Source organism: Pocillopora damicornis, chromosome 3 (assembly GCF_964200805.1).
Source record: "Pocillopora damicornis chromosome 3, jaPocDami1.2, whole genome shotgun sequence".
NCBI classification, from domain to species: domain Eukaryota; kingdom Metazoa; phylum Cnidaria; class Anthozoa; order Scleractinia; family Pocilloporidae; genus Pocillopora; species Pocillopora damicornis.
The window spans coordinates 29,588,080-29,602,313 of NC_142672.1; the positions used below are offsets into that span (position 1 = coordinate 29,588,080).

The following is a 14,234-nucleotide window of genomic DNA, read 5'->3' on the forward strand; positions in this document are numbered from 1 at the left end:
TGCTATATTTCTTCCACGTTAATTTGGGGATAATAAAGAGAATTGAAAACCAGAATCCAATCACGCCGCTTGCCGTTAACAAGCGGCCCCATTTTTTGAATTACGCCAAAGCCGTGAATGATAATGCTTTTGAACCATTTCGTAAGCATATTTTGCCACAGTTGCTACACATAATTACATTCAAAATCGTCTTTATCATAGGGGATAGGTATCGCTACTTTTGCACAATATACCGTACCTCGTCGCCGGCTTGACACTCTTGCATGCACTGGGATGATAAAAGCAGTACGGAACGTTCGGAACAGAATCGTCCCAACAACATCTTCGCAGACCCACACAGGTTGCCTTGGTGATACCAACATAGCCACAGTCTACTCGCTGCTGAGAATTGACAGAAGAACACAGTCCTATACAGTAGCCATTGTTGAACAAAATGTCGTCTATGGCGATGTCGCTTTGGTAGTCTTTTCCCCTTACACCTTCAAAAATTATCTGATAGCTTGTCCTGCTGGTTACTGTCACCTCTGCTTTGCGCCAGACATTGCCCTGCAGAGCAGAAAAAATTGGTAATAAAAGAAAGACTAATTAATGAAGGATGAGTGTAATGTAGGCAAGGTTACAGAGAGCATGTTGGTGAAAATGTGTATACCTGTGAGCCGTTGAGGTTCCAAACCAAACTCTCTGGCTTGCCAACTTGTTTCATGTAGATATTAAGGTTGGCAACGGTTGCACCATACATGTGGAACCACCATGACATGCACTTTCCAGTAGTGGAAGCGAACATTTTACTTCTCAATCTGGCTATTTCACCTGACTTTCGAGGACTTGATGTTTCAATAAAAGCGTAAGTTCCTTTAAAGAACCAAAAACAAATACGTCAAATAGCCCAAATATAAAAACGATTAAATAAAAATTCCTGAAGAAAATCTTAACGAATTTTCGAGTGCAGTGCATCAAAGGCATCAAAAATTATATTAGTAATTATACGTCTTGGGCATTGTTACGGTGGTGAAACAGCAGTAAGTTGTTCAACATACGAAACCCACGACTCCTTTAACAAAGCCACTTTAAACCTACCGACGGCGGATCCAGTCGTGTGATCACTCGACGGTCCCGTTTGCCAACTCGGTGTGCTGCCACTTCCCAGAGTCCAATCAAAATCATCCAGACCCGAAGACCTATTACCATTAGGTACATTGAGCCATGCACAGAAACTCTTTTTCTCAAAGTCACAACTTCCTGTGTTCAAAAAACAAATCATTCAAATACAAAAAAAAAAGTTCAGTACCGTCAGGTGTAATAAGGAAACACGCTTTGCGTTAAAAAAAAAAAAATTGTTTGTGAATTTAGCATGGTCATTCAATATCTCAGTTTAAAGAAATTATTAATCAACCAGTATAATTTCCTAACTATTTAATATATATTTCAAAGCTATGCAGCAACTCAAAACATACATATCCAAAAAGGAAAGCGAACAGAAGGTATGAATAAATAAAAGAGGGTGGCTATCGAAGGTTGGAAGGTTCTTGGTTAAAACGACTGAAATGTTCGTTAGTTATGAGGTATGAATCAATAAAAGAGGGTGGCTTTCAAAACTTGAAAGGTTCTTGGTTAAAATGACTGAAATGTACGCTAGTTATGAAGCTCGAGAATCAATGTTCTGCGCTGTGAATTTGTAATTTCGCCAGTACTGCTTGTCTATTTGAAGTTAATGACTCACATTCAAGAGAACAAACCAAGACGGTAAATGACATACTGTAACATTGTGCCTTTAAGGCCCAGAGGTTTATTTTTCACGAAACTTTCAGTGTAATTGAAATCAAGCTCTTTTTGGCTTGTTTCCAGTCAAGACTTGCCCTCAGAGAACTTTGAAGGTCATCGAAAGGAGAACATCATTTGCATAGGAGACAAGGCAAAGCCATATTTTGAAATACGAATTAAAAAATTAATTCATAAAACCCTAAGTAAACACTGGATAATTAAATACGAAGAACAACCTTGTGGTGGACAGGGGCTGTCATCAATGCTTAAGTCATCAATTGCAATATCGCCCTTATAACTCTGTCCTCTGATTCCTTCAAACAAAATCTTGGAAGAAAACAGTAAAACTTATCAACATTATACTTGTCGTAAATGAAGTTTTCTTCCACCATCATGGTTTGAAAATAAATAAATGTCATTGCTACATATGCGTGATCGTCTATTTTTGAAATGAATTCATAATTCTCTAAAGAATCTTGCGAAAGGGTGGATGGTTTACTGTATCGAGGGGCACTTTAACTCAGCTTCATCATAAAATATGAGTGCAACATTGAATTCGAAATACAAAGATAATTTATTGAACGTCAAGGTTTTCGAACTAAGACTACGCAAGTTTTAGTGATTTTTCGTTTTTGTTTAACAGAGGACGTCTGGAATATGAATAAAACTTTAGAACGCACGTGCTGAGCTACTATGCTCATTAAATGTTTTGTGTCGCCATGTCCTCGTCGCCGCCACCGTTGCCGTCTCTGTCGCGGTTTGCTAAGGGTCCTTTTCCATGTTAGCCTAAGCATAAACCTTATCGCAGGCGAGGTTAAAAACTAGATATACTTCATAAAATTATGACATGGGGTACCTGGAAATCTCCACTGATCTTAACAGGTGCTCTGGCATGCAGCCAGAAATTACCCTGGTCACCAGTCTCATTCCAAACCTTTGAACCCATCGACGGGGAGCCAAATGTTTTGACATACACATTCAGTTGGCCAATATGAGGCCCAGCCATATGGTACCAGAAATTCAAGCATTTGCCATTCTGTGCTCCTGTGTACTTGGGACTGATGAGCCATGCGACGTCGCCTTGTTGGCGAGGGGAGGATGTCTCGATATACATGTAGTAACCTGGAGAGTGAACATTTTAAAAGGTTAACAAAACTGCTTGTAATTCACTTCCTACCGATCGTTTCTTAATCTGGACTGGAATTAATCTGATAAATACCAGAATAAACACAAGAACGATCCAAACCCACCATTGCTCGTTCCAGTGGTATGATCGGACGAAGGTCCTGTCCCCAAGGACGGTGTCCCCCCACTGTCACGCTGCCAATTAAAAACATCGCCCACTGTATTTTTCCACAAGCACATGTCAGTTTCAAAGTCACAAGCCTTTGGAGGTGGACAAGGCCCATCTGCAACATCCAAATCATCGAGGGCGATGTCTCCCATGTAACTACTACCACGAACCCCTTCGAAAATGACATAGAACGGCTGGTTGCTTATCAGGTTCACTTGGGCATATCTCCACTTGTTACCTTGTGTTCCTCTTCGAGTCCAAATTCTACACAATAAAACGACATTTAGCTGTCAGTTGAAGGCTCCCAGGAAGTCAAAGAAGAAATTATTATCTGATTTAACTGCAGTCTTTTCCAACTTTTCGCATCCTCGTTCTACGCAATATAATGACATTAAGTTGTCAGTTGAGAGCAAGCATTTACATCGGCTCCTAGCAAACTGAACAAAGAGTTTTTCTGGTTTTGCCCCTATAATATTTCCCATAACATAATGAGATAAATGACACAAGCAGATGATAGCTTATCATCCATATTGCAATAATTCATAGAGCAAACTTAAATTGAGTGTCCAAAGCACACTGCAGTTGCTTTATTTTTGGTTTACTCCACTAGCTCCAGAAACTCGTCTCATCCCCTCGACCTATCGGACGCAAACCAAGCTTTAGGGTTTTCATGCGCATCAATTTCCCTGTCATTAATCAGAATACTCGTTGGCTACGGATAAGATTTTCCGTTTCCCTGATTGGCCATGTTGATTGCTTGAACTCTGGTTTGGCAACAACAAAAAAACCAAAAGGCACTGAGTTCTTCCACGACAAGCTCACCTGACTTGTGAAGAGCTATCTTTACGGTAGACATTAAGGGTGTCCACGTGTTGACCCCACATATGGAACCAAAACTTCAGGCATCGTCCTGAGGTGACCGTGGTTGGCTGTATCAAGCCACTTTGGAGCTGTGCCTTGTCGTTCTGACGACGCGGAGAGGATGTCTCGATGTAAACATAGTAACCTAGCAAATGTTAAAAAAAAATCGTATGGCTCTCTGATCCCATTTCTGACAAAGCAATTGGGTTATATTAATATAAACTCAGCAAAAATTGATTTACCAAATGCACTTATTTGAGGGAGTATGGTGCTTCGACTATGAATTTGTACTTGCCTAGGGGAGGTGTTAAAATGCGTGGAGATTCTACTGTATTTTAGCACATCTCACGAATATTACATAAGTAGCCAGGCTCGTGGAGTTTTAGATAGCTGTAGACTAAGCATACGATATCCAAGGAAATCTTAATCGTTTAACTCAATTTTTGCCGTTGGAGCAATTTTTAACTGAGTATCGAAAGTAATTAGAAATTGCGTTTGTTTTGCTTCGCTGTATCATTGGTCCATAATACTCCATCAATCAGAAGCAATTGGAGCTCTCAATGGCTCCTTCTCATATTTTTTTCCATCACGCTAGGTTTCATTGGTGTAACATACGGAAAACACTTAAAATGTGTTCTCGAAAACTAATTCAGGATACCTTGAGAAGTTCCTTTCGTGTGATCAACAGTCGGTCCTGTGCTCCACGAAGCCGTTGATCCCCTGCTCCTTGTCCAATCGAAATCATCTCCATTCAGGTTTTTCCAGGAGCAGAACCCTCCTTCAAAAGTACAGTTGTTGATGATGGGAGGGGGTTTGGTGGGTGGTGGAGTGGGGGGCACCGCCAAGGAAGGCACAACAGAGCATTTTGATGAAGAGAATGTGATGTCATCGATTGCGATGTCACCACTGACGCTACTTCCTCTCACAGCCTCAAAGACCACCTGTAAGAAAATGTGGAAAAAATTGAACTTTATCGTGACAATAAAATTCACCATACGGACCGACCCTTAGCCGGTAAATAACATATTTATTGTTTTTAAACTTGACGAAATTCTTTCCGAAAGAACCCGAATGACTTATGGCCGTAAATACCGCAAGATCTTCCATAAACTGAACAATTTTTGAGTGAGTAAATGGTAGTTAAAATAGAGGTGATGCAAATTTAAGAGAGATGCCTCAGCGAAACATTTTCATTTCCGTAACGATAAAGGTGATTTAAAAGGCTTCCAAACAAACTTTGAAACATTATTTTTACAAGTATCTGTCACAATCTGACACCTGTCAATTAGAGAGCGCGCAAGAAAAAAAATCGTAGGAACATTTGAAAACCAACAGAACTAGTTTGGCAAGGACTGTCACGACAATGTTTTCTTAAAAATCAGTTAATGATCTAACGGAAAGTATTATTTACTCTCATCGACCATTCATTCATTTACGAAGATTTACCTCTGTTCATTAAGTAAACGGCGAGGAAAGTAATTGTGAGTAAACTCAATTTTTTATTTTGAAGTTGTGAGAGTTTGCTCGTTTGTTTGCTGTAATGGCGTGTTTAACTCTGATCTTTCCTTCACAAAAACTAAATTCGAACAGCACACTCCAACGAGACACAAGGGAATTTAATGCAGCCTTTTCTCAATTCCTTCAATTTCTGTTGTGCAATTTAAGGTACAAATGTCCAAATTGAACAGAATTGGAAAGACTCACCAGGAGCGTATATTTGTTGTAGAACTTAAATTAAAACTTCGCTCGCTCTTTCACTATGAACAAATTGCTCGAGAAAATTCAGATATTAAATGAATGAAAGTTCCATCGTTCAGTTTAACTGTAACCAAATACCTCACGTTTCAACTTTCTGGGTACTTTTTGTGAACGATTAAAATTAATTGCAGACGGTTTTTAGGCCGCTTGTCAACCAACGTAATGACACTATTGTTTATACAAATTCATTCTGAAACCAATATTTTTCTGTCAACCAAAGTGATTTGATAGAGAGAAAAAGGAGGATTCATAAGTTATTTATCGGCTTGAGGTAGTGACCGACGTGTTTGCTTAAAAATACTGCCCAGCCGGAAAACGAGGTATATTTATGAAAAATGACAACGAAAGTTGGGATGTACTCGGCGACTCACCAAAGCGTTACCGTGGCCCGTGGGCAGAGATAGGAAAATACTGACCGGGTAAAGAACCAATCAGATTGCAAGATTCGTTACCGTGCCCTCTAAAAAAACAATAAAAAATGTTCTTTGCATTGATTATTATTTTAAATCGAACATTTCCAACATATAACATTCCAGCAAAAATTACAAATTCTCGCCAGAAAATTATAATCAGCCTCAGTCATACATGAATTTTTCTACTGATTTGGTTATTCTGACCTGACTCCCGTCAAACTGCAGCCTTGATGGAGTCACAGCAGTCACTTCATTCAGTCACCTGTAGCAGTCACTGAATACTACACGTGCTTTCTTTTTTTTTTTAACGAATATTACCTGGTAAGGAGAACCACTTGTAATAGGGGCCTGTCCACTGTACCACTGGTCACCAAAGTTTCCACTGAGCTCCCAAATGACACTTTCTGATTTGTTTCCTGGACCAGTTTTCTCCAGAATTCTAAGCGTGCCAATTGAAGCACCATACATATGATACCAGAACTTCACACATCTTCCATGGATTGTGACTGGTGAGAAGTCCTCACTGACAAGACGAGCCTTGTCGCCTTGCCTACGAGGTGATGATGTTTCTATGTACATGTAATGACCTGCAAAACAAGAGACTCGTTCAGCCTCACAAGAGTCGAGTGGTCTATACTGTCAAAGGCTAATCCTGGTTTCTATAGTATCAAGCGACTACCATGTACGAGTATTGCGACTAACTGGATGTGATGCTAGTCCATCGCAGATTACCCTATACATCAGGTTTCCCAACAGTTAGCCAGAATATATTTACATTCCTGAATGGAGAGGATTACTGCGAGGATCATGTGCCTCGCCTAAGCACAGAACAGAACGGCCTCGTTGCAGACTGAATAAAGCTCTGAGGTCGTGGGGAGATTGGGACCAAAAAGCCATTGCATCTCCAAGCAAATAACAAGGCCAACTATAAGTAACAATATATCTTCCTTCTTATATACCGTAGTTAGGCAATTAAGCGCCACCCTGAGTTAACGCCGACAAGAGAGCAAAAAATCGATGGGCACCGCCGTCGAACAAGTGCCACTCATAAAAATGAGACATTTAATCCAGAAAATACAGTACACTTCAACTGCAGCAGTCTCACAACACAGAATACTTCACCTAAACCAGTCCCCAGAGTATGATCCACCTTTGGGCCCGTCCTCCAGCTTGGAGTTGCTCCTGCATTTCTTAGCCAGTCAAACTGATCTTCAGTCGGGGTGTTAGTATAGGTGCACATTCCACTTTCAAAATCACAGTCACCTTAAAAAGGCAAATAGTCATGTGTTTTAAATTCAGTTATTGGCTCACCCATTTCTAAATCAAACACTCTTTCCATCGTTTTAGATGTTACTGATTTACCTGGTAATGGACAAGGGCTCTTGATTAACTTCATATCGTCAACAGCAATATCCCCCTGGTAGCTCTTGCCTGCTACACCCTCTACTACAATCTGCCACAAGGGTTCAAAAGATAATGAAGAAATTTTAGGAGAGATGATTTGTTCTTTCGGTATTCAGAAACTCTTTAAATACTTGATAAAATTTTTACCCCTGCTTATTATAAATTAGCTATTAGTATCGTTAATTGTTGTAAGTATGCTAGCGTTTTATCACAAATATTGCAATCCGATTGGCTTTGCTACTTTAATTTATTTTGTGACAGAAATTGAGCAGGAAACAGTTATGCGGGACCTATTTGAATCATTATTCAACAACAGTACATTATTTACTCTCGATTTCTATGCCTGATTCGCTTTTAGCGCCGAGTTCAGAGATCTGACACTCACTTCTCCCATTTGATGTCCATAAATTTCTCTGTTTCCAAATTCTAATAATTTGATGTTATATACAAACAATAATCATTGTTTGAATAATAGTTAATGATTCATAATTGTTTCTGCAAAAAAAGCACCTACCTGAAAATTAGAGCTTGAAGTGACTGCAACCTGAGCAATCTTCCAGATATTTCCACGATCACCCGACCTAAGCCACACTGGCACGCCAGGTTTACCCGATGGTGACTTCACGTACACATTAAGTGTGCCAATGTCTTGGCCATACATGTGGTACCAGAATTGGAAGCACTGGCCTCCCTTGACAGCAGGGTAAGTGGGGCTAATAAGCCTTGCTTTGTCACCCTGTTTCCTTGGAGAAGATGTCTCGATGTACATGTAATACCCTATAGAAAAAAACAGAAAAAAAAAGAAACATATCAAGGTGATAACATGAAACCACGATTACATGCGAGGTGGGTTCATCCTAAGGACTAGACAAAATGTTCCCTGAATAGAAGTTTCTAAAAGAAACTTCCCAAACATATACAAAAGGTTGTACGAAAGAGTAATGTCTCTTTCAAGAACGTGATGACCATTTCAACATTTGATTTCGAGCCTGTTGTGAAGTTGTTACGTGTGTTTTGGGAACGCATGGAAGGGTACTTACCATAGAAATGGCGTGCGGCTGAAACATTCAACCAAGCCCTTGCTACTATCTGCTTTGTTCTGAATTTTTTTTTATATGTGACCAAAAAAAACCCAATTATGTGAGAAATTATTACCACTATTACTCTCAATAATCGCTGATGGGCCTGTAACTGTGAGAGAATAGGGGTACTTACTAGAATAGGAGAGGTTATAACTTTTGGAGAGTCAAAATCAAAGGGGTGCTTGTCATAAAAACTTACAAAAAAATCATTATTCAGCATTTCTTACCCTGGTTGGTTCCATAGGTGTGGTCAAATGCTGGCCCGGTCTGGTAACTAGCAGTGGAACCACTTGCACGGGTCCATTGAAAGTCATCAGTGGTATCTTGCGTCCAGCCGCAAGTAAGTGATGATGATCCCACAAAGGCCTCAAAGGTACACTCACCTGAAAGTCAAACACACATGAGCTAATTAAGCAACCGTGGAGGATCAATACATGTTGTCATAACTATGAATTGAAAAGCTATAATGGAATCCAACTTTCCTAACCCCTTTTGAAAACGAAATTGGTTCAAGTTATCGAAAGGTTTGAAAAATAGTTTGGGATGGAGGTAAAATGTCTTTTTCTTTATAACGAAGGGTAACTAGCTTTGGTTCAAGAAGGGTAACTAGCTTTGGTTCAAATCATGTGGAGTTTTAAGAACAAAAAAAGAAACCTTTTTAACTCATGGGCGTAGTGGCTTTTCCGTGCACTGCTGTACATTAGACTGAATAACTTTGTTGTGCCAGGAAATAACATAAAAAAAGGCAGATTGTAACTTGGCAAAACCTAAGTCCGTTCTGTTAGTGAAAGTAAACCTTAGCTGAAACTGTTGGTTAACATATCAACCTAAACAAGGGAATCGCGGAAATTAGCACAGTCCCAAAAATATATCGCAGCTCCTTATAGACAAAAAACACATGATCAGTCCTTACTTGCTGCTGGACAATTGTTGTTTTGGAAAGAAATGTCATCCAACGAGATGTCCCCTAGGTAACTAGAGCCACGTACTCCCTCAAAAGTAACCTGTATTGAGATTTAAGTACAAAATATTAGGAATCAGAATTCAACTCTAAATTAGCTGATATGGAAAATACCGTACTTGAAATGCTCTGCAAAGTTTTTTTTTTTCGACGGGTTTTGTTCCCAACTATAGTTCGTTTCTGACTTTTCATGAACATTGGCTTATAGATAAGGAAATCTTGAGGATAATCTAATTTACATGGTGAATATATTATACTGCAATGTATGAGTCATACCTGGTAGGAAGGTTGAGTTGTGTTGAATTGCACAAGTCCTTGTTTCCATTCATCAGCCTGAGAGCCAACTTTTTGCCACGTGAGAGTTTTTGGATTGTTTCCATCCTAAAAATGAACCACTAGTTACTAAATCTGAAGAATTTAAACCATCAGTTGAGAATACAACAATTTGTTGCAATAGGCTAGCATTGCAATGCTTTGCTCTTTTCATGCTCTTAATTTCTTGCGCAGACCATAAATGGTAAAAAAGGTATCACCTAAATCAACTTTGGTACAGCAGCCTATGTTGGTTTGGCTTGTCCTCTTGATCTGTCTTCCCTCGAAGCCCTTATCATAGCTTACACTAAAAAGTTACTCTTATGCCAAGAGAGGAGTCTAATAACACGAAAATACCACCGTGAATAGCTTGAAATATGAGGACACAGGTAGAACTAAGGATTTTCATTTCAAGTCTCGTATTAGCAAAACTCCGTAATCTCTTGAAAACAAAGGAAAAATTGTTTTAAAATTTAAAACAGTACGAGCATATGAACACTACCTTCACGTAGACGTTAAGAGAAGCAATGTGAGGCCCAAACATATGGTACCAGAACAGCACACAGGCAGTTGGTCCTGACGTCGGAATAATTGGACTAACCAATCCAGCCGTGTCGTTTGGTTGGCGAGGAGATGAAGTCTCGATGTACATATAGTAGCCTTGTCCTAGAAAGCGTTACAAGGTAGCAAAATATTTGAGACGAACTATTTTACACGAAGTAATCGAAGCGAAATAACACGGAAATGTTTTGTTAGACTTTCATGCATCAAGAAACTGAGTAATTCTCAACTCTTCCATGATGTGCAAAAAGAAATCTATTCAATAATTTGAAATGGACCAGATCGCTCACCTGTATTTCCTAAAGTGTGATCATATTTGGGTCCAGTACCAGAAGATGCTGTGGAGCCCTGGTGACGGGTCCAGTTAAATTTTCCATTGGAGTCAAAAGTCCAAGAGCATATCCCAACTTCGAAATTGCAGTCATTTCCTCCATTTCCTACAAAGACAAAAACAGTATGGTATATTAGGCTTGACACCTCATTTCACTTTCTAGAATGTATCAACCTACATCTCTTATATTTCTTAACTGTTGTACGAGAGTGAAGTAACCAGTGAATATATATGTTCGCCTAAACATCCTACAAGAAGGAAAGTTTCAATCAAAGCACATGAATGTAGCCCTTTTCAATTATATGTGATAACAGTAATGGCCACAACCACAATGGCCATGAAAAATTACGAGGATCCAGTAAGAACAAGAACAAATGCCAAAGATAGCATGCAAACAGGCCATCTTATTCGCACAGCAGGATGCGCGTTTCCCCACCCGCGAGAAGATATGAGACGACTGGAGGAGTCTGGCACTAATAATGAGGTACGACGCACGCTAGTGCTGAAGCGCTAAAGTGGAGGGCCTGTACTCAAGCTTAAAAAATGCGACGAAGTTACTATTCGATTATTTTGCATCTTACGGTGTAAAAGGATGGTACATACTTTCTTGACCAATCACAGGGTAAAGAAAAAGCAAGAGTAATGCAATGATTTCCTTTAATACAGTGCATTATCTCTTCAAGGGTATGGATGGACCTACCTATTGTGGTTGGGGTAATAGACGGAGATGTGGTGACAGGAGGAGCTGCAGTTGTCATGTTAACAGGCAGTGCATCATAAGGCTGCAACCTGCAGTTGGCCGCGCCAACCGTGAAGCTTACGTCATCCAGTGCTATGTCACCGGTATAACTATTTCCACGGATACCTTCAAACAGAACCTACATGAAAGAAATATAGACCATTCATGTTTTAAAATATCAAGGCTGGTTCTATGTTCTGCATCCTGTAAAAGTCAGGGTGTTCATCAAGTAGATCTCTCCATAATAATTTTCATGTCCAGCACTCTTTTTAATTCAGACGTGAAAATTGTTCTCCTGTCACTTTGCGGTATAATCCGCGAGGTACAATTTTGTAACGGAAGCTCGAAGGGAAAGATTGTGGCAAGTGGCAGATCTGGAATATTCCCAAATTAAGTATACATGCACTCTGACATCTCACCTGATACTTGACGCTGCTTCTTATGGGCGTTTGTCCAAGCAACCAGTTATCGCCCTTATTTCCTATTCTCTGCCACAGCAGAGACATTGTTGAGAAATTGCCGGTGTATATGTAGACATTCAAGGTACCAATTGAGGCTCCTTTCATGTGATGCCAAAACTGTAGACATCTACCACTACTGGAGGTCGGGTCAAAAGGTTCACTGAGGAGATATGCCTTGTCACCAGGCACTCTCGGGGATGAGGTCTCAATAAACATATACTGGCCTAGAATTGGAAAAACATTGAAAATTGCACAACAATTCATTTTTTTAGAATCAAATTTGAAACAGCTTGCAGAAAAAAACATATTTACTACCAACGACAGGCTGGTCCTTCGGCATTAGTTTTTAAGGTAGAAAAAAAGGGTGAACCATGCCAATTACAAAAAAACAAATAAAATGAAAAACCTACCAGAGCCTGTTGTATGGTCTTTGGAAGGTCCTGTCAGAAAGCTTGGTGTTCTTCCACCTCCTACAATCCAGTCAAATGTATCCCCAGTTCGGGCGTTAGTCCAAGTGCACATACCATCGTCAAACGAGCAATCTCCAGGTGATGGACAGCTGCCATTCATTATTTTGACATCATCAATGGCTATATCTCCAGTATAGCTTGCTCCCTTTACTCCTTCAAAAACAATCTTTTGAAAAATAAGTTTACTGTGAGTTAAAGAGTGGTTTAAGTGGAAGACAAAGACACGCAATATGAAGTCAAAATGTTGCGATCTTCATAAGTGACCAGGTAGTGAGACGAATGATAATACTTCATTATTACTGTATTTCACCAAAATGGATTAAAATAACCGTTCTTACAAAACCCCATACCTGATATCCAATGCGACTCTTGATGTTTACTTGTGCTACATTCCAGATATTACTGTCATTGCCTGTTTTGCTCCATACTTTAGACTTGAATATAGAGAAGGTCTCGACATATACATTCAATGTTCCAATGGTGCGGCCATACATGTGATACCAGAACTGAAGGCATGAACCCTGTGTGGCTGGATATCTTGGGCTTCGCAGGTGAGCTGTGTCACCCGCATTTAGGTTTAAGGGAGAAACCTCAGTGTACATGTAATGGCCTGAAAAGCAACAATACAACCATCAGAAACTTGATTTTACTTCTCCTCTCTTCTTGTATTCTGTATTATTATTTAAATGGCTCTAACTTCAACTCAGACATTTTCAATATAACCATTTGCCAAAAAAATAACTAAATGTTATACCATTTCAAAGCCTATAAAAAAGTTTGCAAGTTTGTGTCTTAAGCACAGGTCGCAAAACTGACTAATTTTAAAGCAAAGTTAAAGTCCAATAGTTTTCTTCTCGCCAGTCCTGGCTTGGAGTACAGTTAGTCTATAGTGATTCTTAAAATCATAAACAAAAAATTTTAGATGTATACTTCTGGTTCTGACAAGGTTGTGGAAGTAAATCTTACCATACACAGTCCCATAGGTGTGATCTGCCACTGGCCCAGTGCCAATACTAGTAGTTGGACCATTGCTTCGGAGCCAGTTAAATTTGTCCGTGGTGTCATAGCTGTTTTGATACCCGCAGATGTCAGCTGCTTCAAAACTACACATTCCTAAATAAGAAATATGATAAAGTTTAGTAACATGTTGACTGATGTATGGCACTTGTAGGTCAAGTTATCATTTAAAGCAAGAAAATAAGGAAATATCATCACGGGCAAATCTGCTATATATTCAAAAGTTTTAAGTTGGAGTACATTCTGTCACGTAAAGTATTTAAACATAAATAAACGCTAGCAAAAATATTTAATGAATTTTAAACTAGTCTATGACAAAGTAAATGACTAAGTGCTTGAGCAATCAGACCGAGCAAATCTCAAAGAGGTTTTCTCGTTTACCTGATGAGGGACAGCTGCCATCTTTCAGTGAAATATCATCAAGCGCAATATCTCCACGGTAACTTACTCCTCGAACTGCTTCGAAAACAATCTACAAGATGCAAAAATTTTAAGGGTAAGAGTAAAGGAGAAGACAGCATCAGCAACTACTACGCTCATAAGTCATACAAATAACAACATATTCTGCAAACCCATCTGTAGTCATTCACAAGGAGAGCAATGCAGATGTAATATACGCCATTCATCTTGATCAATTATGCAAAAGTTTAACCTAATTTGTGTAAGTCTACCAAAAACTGATGTCTATCTATACCACTCAAATAGAAATTCATTCGTAATGAAAAATTTTTGCACAAAATTGTTGCTCTCTTGAAACAAGAAAGGATGCCCAAATTGTTGAAGAAGATTGTGAATGGCACTACGCATAA

General features: G+C 39.3%; 1 protein-coding gene across 2 annotated transcripts in view; it reads right to left on the reverse strand.

Moving 5' to 3' along the window:
• Positions 1-14,234, reverse strand: part of LOC113681928 (MAM and LDL-receptor class A domain-containing protein 2) — a 99,010-nt gene that overhangs the window by 48,677 nt on the left and 36,099 nt on the right. For both annotated transcript variants that reach the window (XM_089199248.1, XM_089199247.1), the window contains exons 39-61: positions 13,807-13,897; positions 13,375-13,521; positions 12,759-13,018; positions 12,349-12,574; positions 11,897-12,162; positions 11,439-11,616; positions 10,698-10,844; positions 10,349-10,512; positions 9,811-9,915; positions 9,487-9,577; positions 8,801-8,956; positions 8,006-8,268; positions 7,450-7,540; positions 7,210-7,350; positions 6,406-6,674; positions 4,575-4,857; positions 3,878-4,061; positions 3,012-3,319; positions 2,618-2,883; positions 1,998-2,088; positions 1,078-1,239; positions 650-852; positions 239-546 (exon numbers count right to left, since the gene is read on the reverse strand). In XM_089199248.1, coding sequence (XP_089055374.1) covers positions 239-546; positions 650-852; positions 1,078-1,239; positions 1,998-2,088; positions 2,618-2,883; positions 3,012-3,319; positions 3,878-4,061; positions 4,575-4,857; positions 6,406-6,674; positions 7,210-7,350; positions 7,450-7,540; positions 8,006-8,268; positions 8,801-8,956; positions 9,487-9,577; positions 9,811-9,915; positions 10,349-10,512; positions 10,698-10,844; positions 11,439-11,616; positions 11,897-12,162; positions 12,349-12,574; positions 12,759-13,018; positions 13,375-13,521; positions 13,807-13,897 — 4,400 coding nt within the window. The remainder of the gene's footprint in view (positions 1-238; positions 547-649; positions 853-1,077; positions 1,240-1,997; positions 2,089-2,617; positions 2,884-3,011; positions 3,320-3,877; positions 4,062-4,574; positions 4,858-6,405; positions 6,675-7,209; positions 7,351-7,449; positions 7,541-8,005; positions 8,269-8,800; positions 8,957-9,486; positions 9,578-9,810; positions 9,916-10,348; positions 10,513-10,697; positions 10,845-11,438; positions 11,617-11,896; positions 12,163-12,348; positions 12,575-12,758; positions 13,019-13,374; positions 13,522-13,806; positions 13,898-14,234) is intronic.